The sequence below is a fragment of the Balaenoptera ricei genome, chromosome 3, assembly GCF_028023285.1.
Source record: "Balaenoptera ricei isolate mBalRic1 chromosome 3, mBalRic1.hap2, whole genome shotgun sequence".
NCBI classification, from domain to species: domain Eukaryota; kingdom Metazoa; phylum Chordata; class Mammalia; order Artiodactyla; family Balaenopteridae; genus Balaenoptera; species Balaenoptera ricei.
Genome location: NC_082641.1, coordinates 105,388,837 through 105,407,519, shown reverse-complemented (window position 1 = coordinate 105,407,519; position 18,683 = coordinate 105,388,837). Strand labels below are relative to the sequence as shown.

Here is an 18,683-nt window from a genome sequence, read left to right as displayed (position 1 = left end):
CTTGCTTCCAATGCAAGATCAGTCCCCAACTGCAACTCTTATTCTGTTTGTCAACTAATGTACACTGGACTACTATGTGAATTAATATATGTTAATAACTTAGAGCAGTATTTCGTACACACTAAACGTTACATAAACATTAACTGTTAATATATAGTAATAGTAGTAGCAGCGAACTTCTCTGGGCTGACCACATACATACAAGGTGAGCAATGGTAAGAGAGAGGAGAGTATGGCCAGTGATTAGGAGAGGCTTTAAATGAAGGAAAGCTCAAGTTGATTTACAGAAGTATCTTAAGAGAGAGAAGAGAGGGCACTGCTTGAGCAAAGTAATAGAGAGCTGAGGAGGAGGGAAGAATGAGGGAACCTGATTCAGTACTACGTTTGGCACACATGTTCCTTATTCTCCTGCGTTATCGCCTCTGACTTCCAGGGCTGCTAGTGTGTCTGGCTACAGAGGCTGTGCAAGCTGACCAGGACTAGGAAACGGGGTTGAAATGGTCTATGTGTGTCCAGATCATTAAGGGTCTTAAATTCTTGGCAGAGGAGGCTTTTTTTTAAGAGTAGGTCATGGAGGGCCGTCATAGATTCTAGCGTATAGGAGGAGGGATAAAGATTCAAGGTCAAGCTCTAGAGTTAGGAGGCCTGGACTTGAATTTGAGCTGTTCTCTTATTAACTGTGTCTCTGCCTGGCTAGTTACTTAACTTCTCAGAATTTCAGTGTTCTTACTTGTAAAATGGAGATAATGATAGTATCGACCGGATTCTGTATGACAATGAATGCGTTAAGTGTTGAGCACACAGCCTGTCACATAGCAAGCATTCTCCATAATTGGCAGCTATTATTAATTAAGAGGCTAAGGTCCTAGGTGATGAGGCCCATGTGGGTGAAGTTACAGATGCAGAGAATGGTGAGGAGCAAGCCATTCTAACACTCTTGAAGAAAATGTCCCTTGGGACACCCAGACTTCAACAACTTTGAGCTTAGTGATGATTAACCTAAGATGAAATTCAAAACAGACAAGTTAAAAAAACAAACAAACAAACAAACAAAAAAAACAGACAAGTTAGACTGGGTTTCCAAGCATAAAAATTTTGCTACTCAACATGATTTCAAATATGGAATTATCACACCAATATATCACTGTGAAAATGTATCTACCTGTGTCTTTAAATTACTTTTATTCTGTTACCAAAGCAGGAGTTTAAGAGCTCAGAAAAAAAGAGGGTCTAAAATCTTAGATTGAATCAGAAGTGACTTTAGTAGGCCTGGGAATTTCAGAAGTGACTTTAGTAGGCCTGGGAATTACCACTTTGTGGGGGAAAAACCAAAGACTCAATAAACCAAAGACTGCCAAATGGGTACACATCCTAACTGCGGAGAAGATTCAGTTATAGGCCAAACTTTTTATAATATCTTGTTTGTGTGTTTAATGTGGCACTGGCCACCATCGTCCCTTGAAGTACTGTAATATACACACATGGCTCCCGTCAACACTGCTCTTGGAGTTACAGAAAGACGGATACCAAATCCCATTCATTCTTGTATTGCCCACCATTATTGAACAAAGAGTAGGTATTCCCATTTGTAGAACTGAAATGACTTTGTGAAACTGAATGTTCCAAATGAAGGGCTGGCTGTTCGGGGCCTTGAGCTTCAATGTGGTTGTGTGTATCTTCTACATAATTATTTTCTCAACATCTAAAGAGTTTTAATTTAACAAAATTAGTCTAATGCTATAGCAGATGTCTTCAATCAATCAGAATGATCTCCTTGACTGAGTATCTTGAGGACTGGGAGGGAATGGGAAGATTTAAAACTTAACAGCTGTTGGGTGGACTTGAATCATTCTGCTTTGTGTAGCTGGAAATAAACAGTGCCTTTGGATGAGCTCTGATCCAGGAGTTTAGAGTCCTGGGTTCCAGACCTACCAGCGCCACTTACCACTCCTGTCACCTCAAACATCTATGAAATGGTGACCTGACTAGCCACAGCACCTCTTCTTCAGGGAGGTAAAGTTTATAAAAGAATGGTTAAGGAAATACATGTCATTTGCTGGTTCATCTTTTTCTTGGGCTTGAATTATTAGCATAAAGTAAGGATTTTATTTCTGGGTGAGGAAAACAAGAACATTTTGTGAGAGTTATACCTAGAGCAATTTTTCCTCAATCATCTTTTTTTCAGTCAGTAGAGAGGAAAGAACATCAGCTGAAGTTGACAATGCTGAGGTAGCCGAGGAAAGCAGACACTTGAAGAGAATATGACCAAAGCCTTTGAAACCACAATTCAAAGCAGCTAATAAAAGCTATTCTTTTTCTAAAAGGTTGGCCCAAACTTCAATAAATGGGTGGAATACGCTTTTACAAACACAAGTCTTTATGTGGAACCAGGCTGTGTTCTTAAAAAATGAGTAAATGCTGAAATAATGAATGATGAGGATTGAATTTTTTAAATCTTTTTCTTTCTTTTGGATTGAATCTTTACTATTAAAAAAATCTGTCATCTTTTTTATACTAGTAGCAATAAAGCATTTTAGATACCCAACAGCTTGGTACCATAAAAATTAAAATTGGGCTTATTTAGATATTTACCTGTCTCACTTAATGTTACAGTGATATAGAAAATGACCAAACACTTAAAGATTCTTTTCTTTTTTAAAAGAAAAGTTTGGGAATAACAATCACATAAATAACCACACTTCTGGATTTTAAAAAGTACGTAAGATAAATAAATACATCTCGTTACAGGAAGCTAATCCTTGTGATCAAATATTTGAGTTTTCAGTTTCTTAAACCAGAAGAGTTTATAGGTCAAACAATGTGCAAATCCTATTACGCACATGAATCTTTTACGAGGATAGTCACAACCCCATATCTGATGCTTTATTTTATGTTCATAGTGCTCCCTCACCCCACGCCCACACCCTCCCTCAAAAAAAAAAAAAAGCGTATAACAAGTTTGTGTTAAGTACCCAACAAAGGCAGGCAGTCTTTGAGGGGGAGAGATAAAGCGTATTTCATATTTTCCACTACTTTTCCTCTCTCGTGAGGGGAAACAGTGAAGGGGATGGGGGAAAAAAAACACCCTCACGCTCCGAATCGAATGACAAAATAACGCATCTTTGTGAAGCTAGTGACCAGATGACATCTACGGGACAGCTGCATCTTCACCCAAGTCATTAAGATGTAAGACAATTAGAATAAATGTTGAGCGCTGCTTCTTGATGTGGCTTGGAGCTCTGAAGAGGCGCCCCAGACCTCCCTTGGGATTTATAAAACGCCGGTCGTGCTCTCGGCTCAAATAATTCCCATCCCCACCGGACTGCAAGCTGCTGTGCGTTTCTGAAACGCGGCCGTGCCTTTTCTCTACTACAGAATCGGGGGCAAGAAAGAGACCGGGCGCCACAGAAAGTGTTCAAGCCACAAGTCTGTCCACGTTAAAGTTCCAGAAAACCGTTTCCACTCCCAACTCTTCCCTGGAGGAGAAGTTTGGGCAGTGCGCGTTCTACCGCCCCAGCTGGGATCCAGCGAAGGATACTTACTGGGCTGAGCCAATTTTGCTCTCTCTCTTCCCGAGCACTTTGGCAGGCTTTGTGTCGTCCACATCTTGCTGTAGTTCAGTCATCAGGGCCGCGTCTGGAAGTGCACCTTCAGACAGTCTCCTCCTCCCGTTTCCCTGACTCCCACCGTCCGGGGCGCAGGCCCAGCGAACCCGCCGCGCCCTCCCCTGCGCCCTGGGCCGCTCGGCGCATCCGGGCCGGCCGCGCCGGGGGCCGCCAACCTGGACACGTTCGAGCCGGCGCGATTGGTCCGAGCTGGCGGGGCAGAGCCGGGAGGGAGGGAAGGGGAGGGTCGAAGCGAAGTGACAACCTCTTTCCCCAACCCAGGAGGCGGAGGAAGAGAAAAAGGAAACCTGTTGAACTAGTCTTGCGGGCAGAGGAAGCTAATTGGCTAAGCAGGTGAAACATATGCCTAACCCGGCGCCGTATAAGTAGCCTCCTGGTAAACTGGGCTTTTTTTCTACCCCGACTGTAAATACGGGGTTTGAAAAATGGGCAGCCAGCTGTAGATGCAGGAAACGACAGGACTGAGCGAGGCTCTCTCTCGCACAGATGCGCTTTGTGGGCTGGTTTGTGCCCCAGCCTAAATTATTCAAGCAGGGTGTAGTCTCTTTGAGGACCGCCTGTCAGAGCTTAAACAATAGGTCGGTTCAGTGACTGAGGTAATATGAGGTAGTTGCCTGGTCGACCCTTCCTAGTTGGTAGAGGCGGAGGGGGGCGTGGAGAAGCGGCCATCAAAACCTCACCAGCAACTTGCTTACTATGCGCCCAACCAATAAAATGAAGCCTCTTCTTCCCGCCTTGCTGGTTCTGTCAAGTTTTGTGTTTGAAGCATCCACGTACACATTTAAGGAACTTTGAGACCTGCCATGTTCTAGCCATTATTCTAAACATCCATTTAGTAGAGTGAGGAAGAAGAAACTTTCCTCTGCCCTTCTAGGTTCTTCTGGCTGGTCTAAGAGTTAAATTGACGTGAGATAGATTAATAGGAGAAAATCAAATTTAATTACCTGCGTCCAGGGGGCTCCCTAAGAAAATGAGGCCCAAGGACAAGTTAGGCAATCGAGGCTTATATGCCATCTGAGAGAAGAGAATGGGGCAGGGGTTTGGGACTTCATAGCGTCGACTGAAAAAAAAAAAACCTGCACAACCTAAAAGTTGAGAATTATGTTTTATTTGGCGGACTTGCTGAGTACTTAAGCCCAGAAGACAGCCTCTTGGATAGCTCTGAGGGATTGCCCTGAAGAGGTAAGAGAGGAGCCAGGATATATACGAGTTTTGGCAACAAAAACCAGGGAGTCAAAAGATTACTGTTAATTAAAGAAAAACCAGACATCTCAAGTTAATGAATTTAGCACTCTTCTGTGTATGGGGAGATGCAAGAGTCTGGGCTTATTGAAATCATTCCTTTGATATGCACCTTAACTGTCTGGGGCCAGTGTCCAGCTTTTTTCCGTCCTGAATCCCCTCAGGGTGCACAGTTGTGGATGGCTCCATTGTTTGAGGGAACGAAGGCAATTCACAGGAAGATGAAAATGAGCAAAGGGGCGGCAAAAAATGTTTGCTGGGTCATACAGAAACAATGGGACACAGAGGGGAATTTCAACAAGCAGACTTCACTAGGTTCCTCCCTGTCTACACACCTAGTTCATATTACACTGTAGTAATCTACGGTGACAGCTCCCTTCCTGGAACAGGTCTTCTATCTAAATTGTTTTAGGCAGTTAGGGGAAAGTTCAAAGATTCTTCCCCAATCTTTTGGGCCTTGCTTGTTTTTAGCTTGAAATAATCTGCATGCCAAAGGGATGCATTTTGGGGTGGCAAACTTTGCTCCCCTGCAATAGCAAATAACGTATGTGTTGGTAGATTTGTAATTTGCTACAGAGTAGTTGAGAATAAGAATAACTAATATAAAATCTTATTGTTGGAGGCCTAACTTTACGGCTGGAAAAACATTACTAACATTATGCTCTGGGGCTGCCTTCGGATTTTCTTATAAAATTAATTTTAGATTTAAGAATAATTACAAAGAATATGCAACCATAGTGTTTATGTTGTGGAGGAAGAATGTCGCCTGCCAACAAGCCATCAGCCACTGGAGCCAGCCACAACAGCACACCCTGAGGGGATTCAGGATGGAGAAAAGCAGGACACTGGCCCTAGATAGTTAAGGTGCATATTAAAGGAATGATTTCAATGAGCCCAGACTCGTGCATCTTCCCATACATAGAAAAGCGCTAAATTCATTAATTTGAGGTGTCTGGTTTTCTTTAATTAACAGTAATCTTTTGGTGTTCCAACTACCCGTGTTTTTTGTTTTGTTTTTTTGTTTTGCAAAAACTCTTATATATCCTGGCTCCTCCCTTACCTCTTTGGAACTGTCCCTCAGAGTGATCTAGAAGCTGTCTCCCGGCCCACCGAATACAATATAATTCTCAACTTTTAGACTGTGCATTTTTTTTCAGTCGACAATGTATGTGTGTATGTGTGTGTGTGTAAAAGAAAACACCTACTCTTCTAAATAACCTCAAACATTTTGGAGGTTCAAGTCCTTTCCAAAGTTTTCTAATTCCTTCTACATTTACTAGCTTATATATTAGTCTGAGAGAAGAAAAGCATCTTTTTGTAAACTGCTTGCTCCAAAATGGACTCTCATGACACTTGAAAAATAAGTAAAAGAAAAAAGTTTACAGAAATTCCATTTGAGTTGGCTTGGTCAGTTCACACACTCTCTCTCTCTCTCTCTCTCTCTCTCTCTCTTCCTCTTTTTTCCTACCTGAGCACCACTGACCCCCTGGCTTCAGGAGCCCGGCGGGGCAGGGTGGGGAAGGCTCTAGGTGCCCTGGAGGCTTGGAAGCCATCTCTTTGGTGTCCATAGCTGTCACTTCTTAGGGACATTACTGAGGCCTTCAGCTTCCAGGTCCCTACTCTAGCTCACCATCATACTTGGGGTGGGAGTGGGCTTAGAATGTTCCAAACTCTGGGTAGTGACTCTCACCTTAAAACTCAGGTGCCCTTCAAGCTACCCCCACTGCAGAACTTGGACCAGAACTGACTTTTTTGCCCCATAAGTAATTTTTTTATTTCTGTAAAATATACGTAATATTTATCGTTTTAACCATTGGTAAGTGTACAATTTAGTGACATTAAATACGTTCACAATGTATGTAACCATCACCACTATCTATACCCGAAACTTAAAAAATCACCCCAACATAAACTGTGTCTATTCAACAATGACTCCTCCTTCCCACCTTCTCCCAGGCCTTGGTAGCCTCTATTCTATTTTCTGTCTCTATGAATTTGTCTATTCTAGGGCCCTCATGTGAATGGCATCAGACAATATTTTTCCTTCTGCATCTGGCTTATTTCACTAAGCATAATGTTTTCAAGATCCATCCAAGTTGTAGCATTTATTAGTACTTCATTCTTTTTTTTTTTTTTTTGGCTGAATAATATTTGTATGTATATTCCACACTTGTTTATTCATTCATCTCTTGATGAACACTTGGGTTGTTTCTACCTTTTGGCTATTGTGAATAATTCTGCTATGAATACTGATGTACAAATATTTGTTTGAGTCCCTGCTTTCAGTTCTTCTGGGTATATACCTAGGAGTGGAATTCTGGGTCTTTTGGTAGTGCTATGTTTAACCTTTTCAGAAACCATGGTCAGTCCTCTTTTGATGCATGAGTAAGGGCAAGTGTTCATAGCTTCCCCGCATGGGCTTACAGCTCAGTTAGGGAGCGCTCAGTTGCCCTGAAACTTGTTCTTTGGTGTATGTGATGAGGACTTCCAGTAGTGTGGTTTTAAGTGAGAAAGGGAGAAAACAGTGGGGGTGGGGTGGGGAGGGATTGGAGGAGCAGTTTGGGAAAATAGTCAATAGCCCTTTCCTAGGGTGGGGAGGAATTAGAAAGGAGCTAGTACACAACGTTATTTTACTTAGTGGCATTTGCTTGAGTTTAAAAGACATTGTCAAACAGCTTCCTAATTTGTTTATTCTTTGGGCTATTCTACAGTAAAATGGAATGCAGTATTTAAAAGGCAGCAGCAGTAAAATGATAGGGAAACTTCATTGTCGTGTGATAAAATAGAGACATAAGATTATATCTAAAATACATTTTGGGGGACTCTTTGATTTGGCACCAATAAAAGATCCTACCCTCTATTTTTCTTCCTCCAAGCCTCTGGGAACATAATTTCTTGTTTCTGACATCAAAGAAAAGTTCTAGCCAATACTTTTTCCAGTTCTAGTAGAAAATGCCTAACCCATAACCTTTCAGGAGGTAGGGGCTTCTATTCAACAGCTTAGAATATTGTGAACAGAGATTGTTGCCTGCCATCCCTGTTCTGTGAGGATCAAGCCATTAGCCACTGCAGGTACCCATTTATGGTGTGCCCTATGGGGAATTCAGGATGGAGAAAACCAGGAAGCTTTCTGTGCTTTGGATACTGGCCCTAGATACTAGATAGTTAAGATGTGTATCTAAGGAATAATTTCAGTGAACCCCGAATCTTGTATCTCCCCATACATAGAAAAACACTAAAGTCATTAACTTGAGATATCTGTTCTTTGTGATTAGCAGTAATCTTTTGATGTTCGACTACATGTTGTTTTGGGGTTTTTTTCCCAGCAAAAAACTTGTATATATCCTGGCTCCTCTGTTATCTCTTTGGAGAAGTTCCTCATTGTTATCTGAGAGACTGTCTCCTGGACCATAGTCCTCAGTAAGATCCTCGAATAAAACTCAACTTGAAACTTTTAGGTTGTGTAGTTTTTCTTCGGTCAACAATATTGATCAGATTGCGGTCTCTTTTTAACATTGATCAGAAACACTGTGCATCTGTCCATAGTTTTGGGGCAGAGTTCAAATATGAGTTTGGAGATTTGAGTGGCTATTTGGTTGCAATGTATGGTCAAGAAGTTACCTAATTTATAACACAGGGCGGGGTATGTGTTTATTAGCCAATATAAGTACATGTAAAGTGTCACTACATGCCTGTAAATTTATGCATATTGTCTGATGACATATGTTTTAGAAAATGTTGATGCTCTTACCAAGATGAAACCTGGAAGTGCTGTAATAAGTTAACAATGTGTTATATTTAATATACATCATAAGTCAAAGAATCCAGGAACACTCTTCAGACCATTCCTGTTTTCAATTTAAGGTTACTATGCAGAGGAGAAAATGGGGAAAAAGTGAGAGAGTTCAGAAGAGAGCTATACATGGAACTTCCCTGGTGACGCAGTGGTTAAGAATCCGCCTGCCAATGCAGGGGACATGGGTTCGAGCCCTGGTCCGGGAAGATCCCGCATGCCGCGGAGCAACTAAGCCCGTGCGCCACAACTACTGAAGCCCACGCGCCTAGAGCCCAAGCTCCGCAACAAGAGAAGCCACTGCAATGAGAAGCCCGCACACGGCGATGAAGCTTAGTCCCTGCTCGCTGCAACTAGAGAAAGCCCGCACGCAGCAACGAATACCCAATGACGAAGACCCAATACAGCCAATAATAAGTAAATAAATTTATTTAAAAAAATAAAAAATTTAAAAAAAAAGAAGAGAGCTGAACAGTGACACTGAAGAACTTAATTATAAGACATTTTTTAAAAGTTGTAGAAATGAAAGTTGAGAAGCATTATATATGCAGGGGACCTTTACTGAGTGATTTCTGTCAAATATGAGGGAAAATTTCCAAATGAATACAGCCATTAAACATTGGAATGGGAAACTCTAGTAGGCTATGGAATCTCCTACTATAGAGGCCTTTGAAAATAAAATCTTAAAAAATCAAATAGAATGGTTTTAAACCAGTATTTCCCAAGCCAAGTTATACTGCAGATGGGGAAATTTGAAATACTCTATTTCTCTCTCTAGGGGTGAAGCAAGAACTAAGTTTAGCACCTGTGTTGAGAGGAAGAGGCAAGATCGTAAGGGCTTACTGCTCTAGGGGCAGATGGTAGTTGGGAAAAACTAGTATAAATCTGATTCTGTGAGAAAGCAGAAGCAATAAAAAACTCTTCCAGATCAATACTCTGTTTTTAAATTAAAATAAATGACACCATATAAACAATAAATTAAAATCTACACCGAAGTTTTAAAATATGTGTCTATTTTCTGTGTGGTAAATGTTACAGATCACAACAATGTGAAGTGGGGAGGCCTCTGAGACCAGCCAGGATAGTGGTTTTCACACCGGGTTCTGGGGTGACCGGTGAGGGGATGGGCCAGCATCTGAGCTTAGGTCTTCTGACTGCAGTCCCTGCCTCTAACCACTACTCCAATATACAGCCTGTCCTGCTTCAGTCAGAACTCTTCCACTTGTATCTCTCTCATTTATTTCTGTTCTGTATTAGTTTCAGTTTGAGGGAAGGGGTTGTCTGCCACACATCCAAAAGAATTAAAATATCAAATCCCTGCCACCATTTTTCTGAGCCTGAGCTTCAGAGAGTTTAGTGACTTGGCCAAAATTACAGTGGTCCCATGAGGATGAAGACCCAGCTTTTCTGACTCCCAGTGGGTGCTTATAAACGGTAGTAGGAAAGTGAACAGTGCAAACAAAGCTTATTAATGGCAGAGACATGTGCCTTAGAGGAGAGTGTGTGTGAGGGGAGCAAAGCCCAAGGATCCTTAGACATATGTAGTATTTGTGGAGAAAGAAATGTTTGAATCTAGAACTACCTTTGGTGGCTGCATTTTGCAGTTATCTATTGCTGCGAAACTAACCACCTCAAACCTTGGTGGCTTAAAACAATGATGTATTATTTTCTCTTATGGTATGGTGGATTGATGGGGCTCAGCTGGATAGTTCTCATTTGGGGGCTCTCATGCAGATGCAGTCAGATGGCCCCCAAGGTTGGAGTCATTTGAATGTTCTTCTGAGCTGGATGTGCACCCTCATATCTGATGCTTCAGCTGAGATGGCTGGAACAGCTGGGGATTTTAGTCTCTCTGCATGGCCTCCCACATGGCTAGCTTGGGCTTCCTTACAGCATGGCAGTCCCAGTATAGTTGGACTTTTTAACTTGGTGATTGGCTTCCTCCAGAGCATGTGTTCCATGATATCAATGTGGAGTCTGCAAGGCTTCCTATGAGATAGCCTAGGACATCAGGCGTCTTCACCTCTGCTGTATTCTGTTGGTCACAGGTGAACCACAGGGCCAGCTCAGGTTCAAGGCAAAAGAACTACCCAAGGTGTGAATACCAGGAATGCAGCTCACCATGGGCCATTTTTGGAGACCAGCTACCACAGTGCAGATAAGAGATTAGGTCCTCTGACTCCAGACACTTCGTCACTGGGCATGTGAGTAAGTGGGCATTTCTAATAGCACTGTTCTAAACACGTGAGATATAGAAATGGACAAAACAAGCAAAAACCCATACTGCAGTGGCTCTTACATTCTACTTTTTTATCAAAAGTAAAAAAGTAACACATAAATAACACAGTTTCAACAGATAAGAGATATAAAGAAGATAAAATAGAACATCAGGGAGAGTGAGGGAGGTCTGTTTTACATAAGATGATCAGGGAAGCCTCTTTGACAGGTGACATCTCAGCTGAGACTTGAAGGAGGGGAAGGAGGAAGTCATGTGAAGTCTGGGAGCAAAGCTTGCCAGCCAGAGTGAAGAGCATGGGGAAAGACCTCCAGGCAGGGCTGAGCTTGGCATATTCTAGGGAACAGCAAGAAGGCCACTGTTCTACACCGTGCCTGGCATATAAGGAGGGAAGAGAAGGTTGCGGGAAATGGTCTCAGAGAGACACTATCTCCTCTGCCCATTTGTTTATTATCTGTCCTCTCCTACAAGAATGGAACCTTCTCAAAAATAAAGGACTTGTCTGTTGTGTTAGCCACTGTATCCACAGTGCCTGGTTCATGTTAGATGCTCAATAAATATGTGTTGAATGAATGAATGAATCGTTGGGTGATTGTTTGCAATCAGTGGTTCTCAACCATACTCATCTGGAACTCTAGCTGACCTGAGATGTTGATTTGAATAATATTGGTCTGTTTTTTTTTTTTTTTTCAATTATCAGGGGAAAAAAAAAGAGTGCATGGAAAAGAAATATAACTGAAATCTCTCCTGAGCCCTCCCTCCCAGTTTAGAAAGGAAAACCTTTGGCCTGTGCTACTTCTCACTTGTCTGCTAGTTGAGTGCAAGTGCTTCAAACAGGTCAGAGAGGTCCCATGACTCCCAGATGGTCTAGCTCCGGAGCAAGTCCAAGAATTACTGTTTACAACCCACAGGCAACACTTTAAAGTTATGGAATCGCTCATATTTTCTTAGAGAAACATCCATACAGCTACTTCCTTCCCCTGTTTTGGGAACTAATGGCCATGCTGTCAGTATGAGGACTGGCCTTTCTCTTTCCTTGCACCCTGGTTTGGCACATTCTGTTTTCCTCCCTGTGAAATGTTTTGACAAGGCAGTCCAGGCAGGGCAATCAGCACATTGTTTTGAAGCAGGTAATATTTAATTATTGTTCAAGTAGTTTCTGCAAGTTACATTTTTCTTTATGTCACCAATATTGCCCACTTTTAATTGCTTTTCACTCTTTTTTTACATACTTTCATATTTTCTGACAATTCCTATTAGCATTTTGTTATCTTCCAATCTGTTCTCTATGTAGCACCATTCATTTAAAAAATGTATCCAACAAATAACCTGGCAAAGAAGGAACGTGGGAGAAGGAACCAACAAATACCTCAGGCAAATAAGAAAGTTTTTCTATTTCTCTCAAATAGCTACATATTCACTTTGCTTTTACTTTGTGGCTGAACCTCATAAATAGACCCTACATTTGAGGCAAATTGCGCTGTCTGTCCCCCCTCCCTCCCTCCCTTCCTTCCTTTCCTCCAATCAACACTTTTTTGATGCCTTTTATGTGCCAGGCTATATTCTGGGTGGTGGAGATATAAAAATAAATAAGCACCTGCTTGCTATAAGTGAGTTTGCAGTCCAATGGGAGAGTTCAATATACAGATATTTACAAAACATACGTACAAAGAACCTTAGTCAAAAACTGCCACCTTCATATGTCACAACCAGACACTTGGACCAAGTAACATCATGCTGTAAAATGGCGGGAGGGGCGGGAGACGGCCCTTTGATTCTTCAGGTTCTACTGTTTTGGGTCACACACGAGCCACCCCCTCCCCCCAGACATCTGCACAACTTATTGAAAAGGCCCTAGGCTGGAAGTCAGGAGGACTGGGCTCCAGTCCAAGCACTTTGCTTGGTGCCAGAATATGAATCTATTCATGAAACACGGCATTGAAGTAACAGAACGCTGGCCTCGAGGGAAGGACCCTAAACCTCATGGTTATAGCTACATCACTTTCTGCCTTACATAGTCTAACTGTAAGAACTAGAGGGAAAACAAAACAAAACGTCTTTTACACAGAAATCTTGCATTTACCAATTGCAAAATGACAATTTTAAATAAATTTCATGAGGAGAGAGTAATTATGGAAATCTATTCCTTTGGGAACCTAAGGCCTTGACCTCCTTCCTGTAGGGCTTTGTGCTTCTTTGCATTCGTTTCTACTTTTAAAAGCATACCAGATGAAAACTGAATGTTTCCCTGTGTGTTAGGATCACAGGCTAATTAAAATCAGAATTTAATTTTTATTTTTAGTAGTAGTCAGCAAAATGAAAAGCTCATCCTTTCTCCATATCAAAAAATATGTAAGTTCTTTAATAAGACACATAATAGAGGGAGATTCAGACATTGGAAATGCTTGGTCCTTATAGAATCCCAATCCCCCAGATTTCAAAAAAATACTGTATAAATTTGTAGTAGACACTGCAAAGAAACAGGAGATGAGAGCTGGTGGGAATGGTCTTGGTTCCTAGCTTCTCAGTTGTCTACCACCCCATCCCCTGCACCAGGTGGTCCTACAGTATTTGCTTTTCTGCTATTGGTGTCCAAGGGTTTTCCTGTGGTATCCCGTCAGTAAACAAATCCCCTTGTTTGAGCTAGCTGAGTGAGTTTATCTGGCAATTAAAGAGCCCTGGGATGAGTGGGGGAGGAGTCCGGATTCAGACTGATCTTGGAGTCCTAATATGCATCATGCTACCTTGGATGAATGACTTAACCTCCTCTAAGCCTCAATTTCCTCATCTGTGGGAAAAGAATGGGAACAGCAGTAGTATCTATCTTATAGGACCACTGGGGAGTTTAAAGAGCAAATATATATAAAGGAATTAGTACACTATGCAGGTACATAGTAAGCACTCAAGTCATATAAACTACTAATTATCATTATTACATTATTACTGACCAGGATAATATTTTAACAAATTGAGGGTATTGCCCTCCCTTAGTTCATCAGCCCTCAGTATGGAAAGACAGCGTGTGGAGTATTATTGCACGCTAGACAGGTTTACAAAAGCTGGAGATGTAACTTCTCTTCCTCTGAGTCCTCTGCCCTCTTCAGGTTGATTTCCTTATGTCAGAAGCTGAGGCTACGTCCTTGTATCAGTGGCATTGATACAGTTTAACTTGCCGGAACTCAGCTACAGTCTCTCACGTGTCCTTGGGGTTTTTTTTCACTCTCAGATGTCTTTGCCACTGTAAAAGCTTTAGCTTAACCATTAAAGGAGACATTGGAATTGAGAGTTAATCAGTATGAACTCTTATGGACTGGAGGCTTGTGATAGCTAAGGTGACTGACTGTATGTCCTGGTTTGCTTGGGTCAGTCCTGATTTAGTCCTGCAGTTCTGGCGTAATTATGATAGTGCCCCTTTCACTCTCAAAAGGTGTCCCTGTTTGGATAATTTATTGATAGCCAATACATAGTACTGGCCAAAGTGAAGTATCATGTTAGTTCAGTTGTTGGGCTAGGCATCTAAATGAACCGGACTCTTGGATCTGATTGTCTTGCTGCTCAGGAGGGCACCCTCTGTCACTCACTGTCCTCCCCAATTTATTAAATGACCTGAAAGTTACGGAATGCTGGGGTGAAAATCAATGTATGCAAGAATGTCAAATTACCACAGTTACTTGAAAAACAACTCGAAGCTTATGCTCCATTGGTGTCAAATCAGGGGCATGCGCAGAGTTGACAGCTTCATGACCCAACCAAGAGTTTAGGTCTAAGTGACTCCCTGTTATTACTCATCTTGGCTTTGCTAACCACAAGGCAGAATTTTTGCTTAGACCTAACTGGGTCAACACTTATGTTGATACTGAGGTTGTAAACAATCTGATTTAATTCTCCAGATGCTTCCTTTAATCATTTTGCTCTAGAAGAAAGAAATGGGTCATATGACTCTTCTACAGTAAGAATTTGAAGGCTGCTGCTTCTCTTAAGCTGCAGGCTATGGTTTTCAGTTTACCACCTAGTGAGCTAATTCCTTAGATCCTTGGGTACCTCATGGTTAGTAAACTGCCAATGTAAACTTTGTAAAGAAAAACTCTAGCACATACCAGAAAACAAAAAAAAATCAGGTTTAGGATTCCTTTACTTTTTCATTTATCATTTTCTAGTTTTGTTACCTGCTTTATTTAAAATGTGGATAGTGGTTACCTTGCAGGTATGGACTAAGAAGGGGGTAGACGACTTTCAAGGGCGCTAGAAATGTTCTATATGTTGATCTGGGTAGTGGTTATGTGGGCGTATGCATATGTAAAAGTTCTTGAGTGTATTCATTTTAATGTATTTAAGTTAAACCTCAATTAAAAGAAGTAAAAAGAAAAGCCTCAAATCTTTTTAGCCAGAGCTGGTTAAAAAAAAATGTATTCTGGTTAATAAAATAACAGAAAGAAGAAACGAAACACCTACTTACCTAAAGTTTTTATCTCTTTTTTTTTTCTCTTGGATATCAATATGATCTTTGTCTCTTTACTTTTTTCTATGGATATATATCTTATTATCTCTGTCTTTGATAATTAAACTGCAAATTATGACAAAAGAGTTTTTGGATAAGACTTTTTCTTCCTACTTCCATTCACATGTTTATTTCAGTATGTGACATTACAAAGTTTTAAACTCCTTTAACTCTGCACTTTTTGCATAACCCATGAAATAGCTACCAAAAGCTTCCTGACCAATACCAGTCACAGCTTATGAATAGTAGCGTAGCTTCACCTCTTGATTTCCAGTTTATCATGTGACTGTTTAATAAGTTCGTTGAGTTATATAATCAAAAGGATCAAGAGAAGCAAATGACATTTACTATAAAATAAATGCTCTGCAAATTAGAACAGATATTTTAGAAAATACTTGATACCCTCAAATATCCTCTTTTGTTTTGCTATCTACCCCCAAATGGTACTCTACTAATGTGTAGCCAGCACACAATGATCTAAGATTTAGGTCAGTTTAAGAACTGAGATTATATTCAGTTAAAGAAAAAGTAAGGGGGAAGGAGAGGCTACAATTAATCGAGTGCCTCCTATGCGCCATACGCTGTGCCTAGCATAGACTAGTTAATTTTTACAACAACCCCATGAGGATTTTCTTATTGCATCAATGAAGAAACTAAGGCTCAGAAAAAGTAAACAACTCTACAAAGATCGCACAGCTAATAATTCAGTTGTGTTGATTTCTGAAGCTTGCTCTTTTTGTGCTATCTCTGGTGATGCCACAAGAGGCGAATTCTGAAGTGATTAAAAGATTCAAAGGGCCTTTGAGATAATCTCATCAGTCCCACTTGTTTGGAGGTAAGAAACTGGGTCTAAGAGTCTGTCATACAGAGTGAAGTAAGTCAGAAAGAGAAAAACAAATACAGTATGCTAACACATATATATGGAATGTAAGGAAAAAAAAAAAAAAGGTCATGAAGAACCTAGTGGCAAGACGGGAATAAAGACACAGACCTACTAGAGAATGGACTTGAGGATATGGGGAGGGGGAGGGGTAAGATGTGACAGGGTGAGAGAGTGGCATGGACATATATACACTACCAAATGTAAAATAGATAGCTAGTGGGAAGCAGCCGCATAGCACAGGGAGATCAGCTTGGTGCTTTGTGACCACCTAGAGGGGCGGGATAGGGAGGGTGGGAGGGAGGGAGACGCAAGAGGGAAGAGAGGTGGGAACATATGTATATGTATAACTGATTCACTTTGTTATAAAGCAGAAACTAACACACCATTGTAAAGCAATTATACTCCAATAAAGATGTTTAAAAAAAAAAAAAAAGAAACTGGATCTAGGGAGGTTATATTGTGTCCATCTAGGTAACACACAGCTCAATTGCCATTTCCTCCTGGAAGCTCCCTTTACTTCTCTCCTCACCTCCCCACCTCATCCTGCCCCACTAACCTACCATAGTCAGAATTAAAATCCTTTGTATATATTTTGTGGTATGCAAGGGTGAATGGCTTCTGGAGCCTGAATTTAAATCCCTGATCTACTATTTATGAGCTGTGTGACCTTGAGTAAGTTACTCAACCTCTCTGAGTTTCAGTTTCCTCATTGTGAAAAAGAAGAGAATAATAGTGCCTATCTCATAGAGTGGGTGTGATAATTAAATGAATTAAAACATGGATGGCCCTTCCCCCCATCAACCCATGTTGGACATGTGCAGTGAGCAAGCAATTTTATTATAAGACATTGAAATTTTGTTGTTATTCATTGCCACAGTACAACCTAGCTCACATGCTTCAGGATACCTCTGGTCAGTCTCTGTATACAAGACCTTTCTTCAAGACCATGCATACATTCACTAACAGTGGGAAAAAACAGGTAGATTGATATTTATGATACGCTTCATCTGCTTGATTTACAAGTGGAACAATTTATTGACATGTGATTAAAAGATTCATTGCATCAGATCATACTTTCCCTTTCTCTTTCCCTTTAGAAGACTACTAGTGATAGACATTATAGAAATTTAAGGGCCCTGGAGATACAGAATCAGTCTCTATCAGAAAAACAAACTAACAAACAAAAAAGCCATGGATAGCCCTTTCGAATGGGGTGTGGCATGTAATAAGTGTCTCATGAATGTTAGCGATTACTTTTTGTTATTATGCTGCATAATACTTCTATCTTGATTTATGGATACATGTGTACAGGCTCGTCTTTCCAGTGGGATTGAGATGGTGTCTGGCACATCTTGGTAATTCTCCCCTCAGTGCCAAGATCAGTGTTTAACAATTCTAGACATGGAACAAAGGCCCGTTGGATTGATTTCATTTACCTAGCTAATGACTTTGCAAATTTTCCACGTTTTCCAAATTTCACCAGTTAACGACTCCGTCAAGTGCAGAATCCAAGCCTCCCAAACATTATTCTGCTACACTTGGCAATCCTGATTATTGATTTCCCAGCTGGCATTTATCCCCGGGATTCCTCATTGCTTTTGGAAATCTAAAAGTACAGGGGTAGTTGCATATGCCCATGATTCAGTTCAGGAATTAGTTATTTCTTTGTTGTTCCTTTAGGGGATTAACATCAAGCATGGACTGCCTTTCTAGCCTTGCTATTATGTGGTTGATGCAAACTGGGCCAATGTAACAAGCAAGTAAATCCTAACGTGCTTTCTACCGGCAGCTTCCCATTTCCATCGCACTGTCTCTTCAACTCCCCCTTCGAGCTGCCAGGAGGAAAAGTAAGGCCTTTATCTCTTTTTGCTTCCCTTCACATTCCGCTCTCTATCAAATATTCCCACCACAGAGAAGTCCAAGGCTTCCTTTCCTTGAGTTGTATCGAGACTGTGGAATCCTGAAATTTCCCGATTTCAGGGAAAGTCGCTATTGTTTTTTGATTTCCAGTCAGAAAATTTTACCTCGGCATTTCAGTAGCACGAGACTACTGTTTTCCAAAGTATGATACGTGGAACGTCGTGACAAGCTTTCTAAAAATGTGGACAGCCACAATCGGACATTAGCATTCCATCCTCTTCTGGCAGAGTAGTGGATGTTTTTTTTTAAATGACAAATTCAGCGCTATTGTTTTAAGATTCAAATATTGTTCAGCGGCTCTGAGTTTTGGAAAAATAATGCTGTTATTCCACTGTGAATTTTGTAAGTTGTTCCCTTCCAGATAGCCACTTCCTTATTAGCAGAACCTGGGGGGATGAATATATTTAGAAAGCCTCCCTGACCTTTGCAAAGGTTTGGAGACTTTTGAGTCATTCAGTGTGAATCTTTTAGTGTGTCAAACTCGA

The 18,683-nt window shown here is 41.1% G+C and overlaps 1 protein-coding gene across 3 annotated transcripts in view; it reads right to left on the bottom strand.

Annotated features, from left to right (window-relative positions):
• Nucleotides 1–18,683, bottom strand: part of GRAMD2B (GRAM domain containing 2B) — a 104,770-nt gene that overhangs the window by 62,087 nt on the left and 24,000 nt on the right. The window contains exon 1 of one of the 3 annotated variants that reach the window (XM_059916976.1): nt 3,543–3,790. The exons of the other annotated variants lie outside the window; for them this stretch is intronic. Coding sequence (XP_059772959.1) covers nt 3,543–3,625 — 83 coding nt within the window. The 5' untranslated portion in view covers nt 3,626–3,790. Of the gene's footprint in view, nt 1–3,542; nt 3,791–18,683 lie in introns of those variants that run through there. 3 annotated transcript variants of the gene reach the window in all.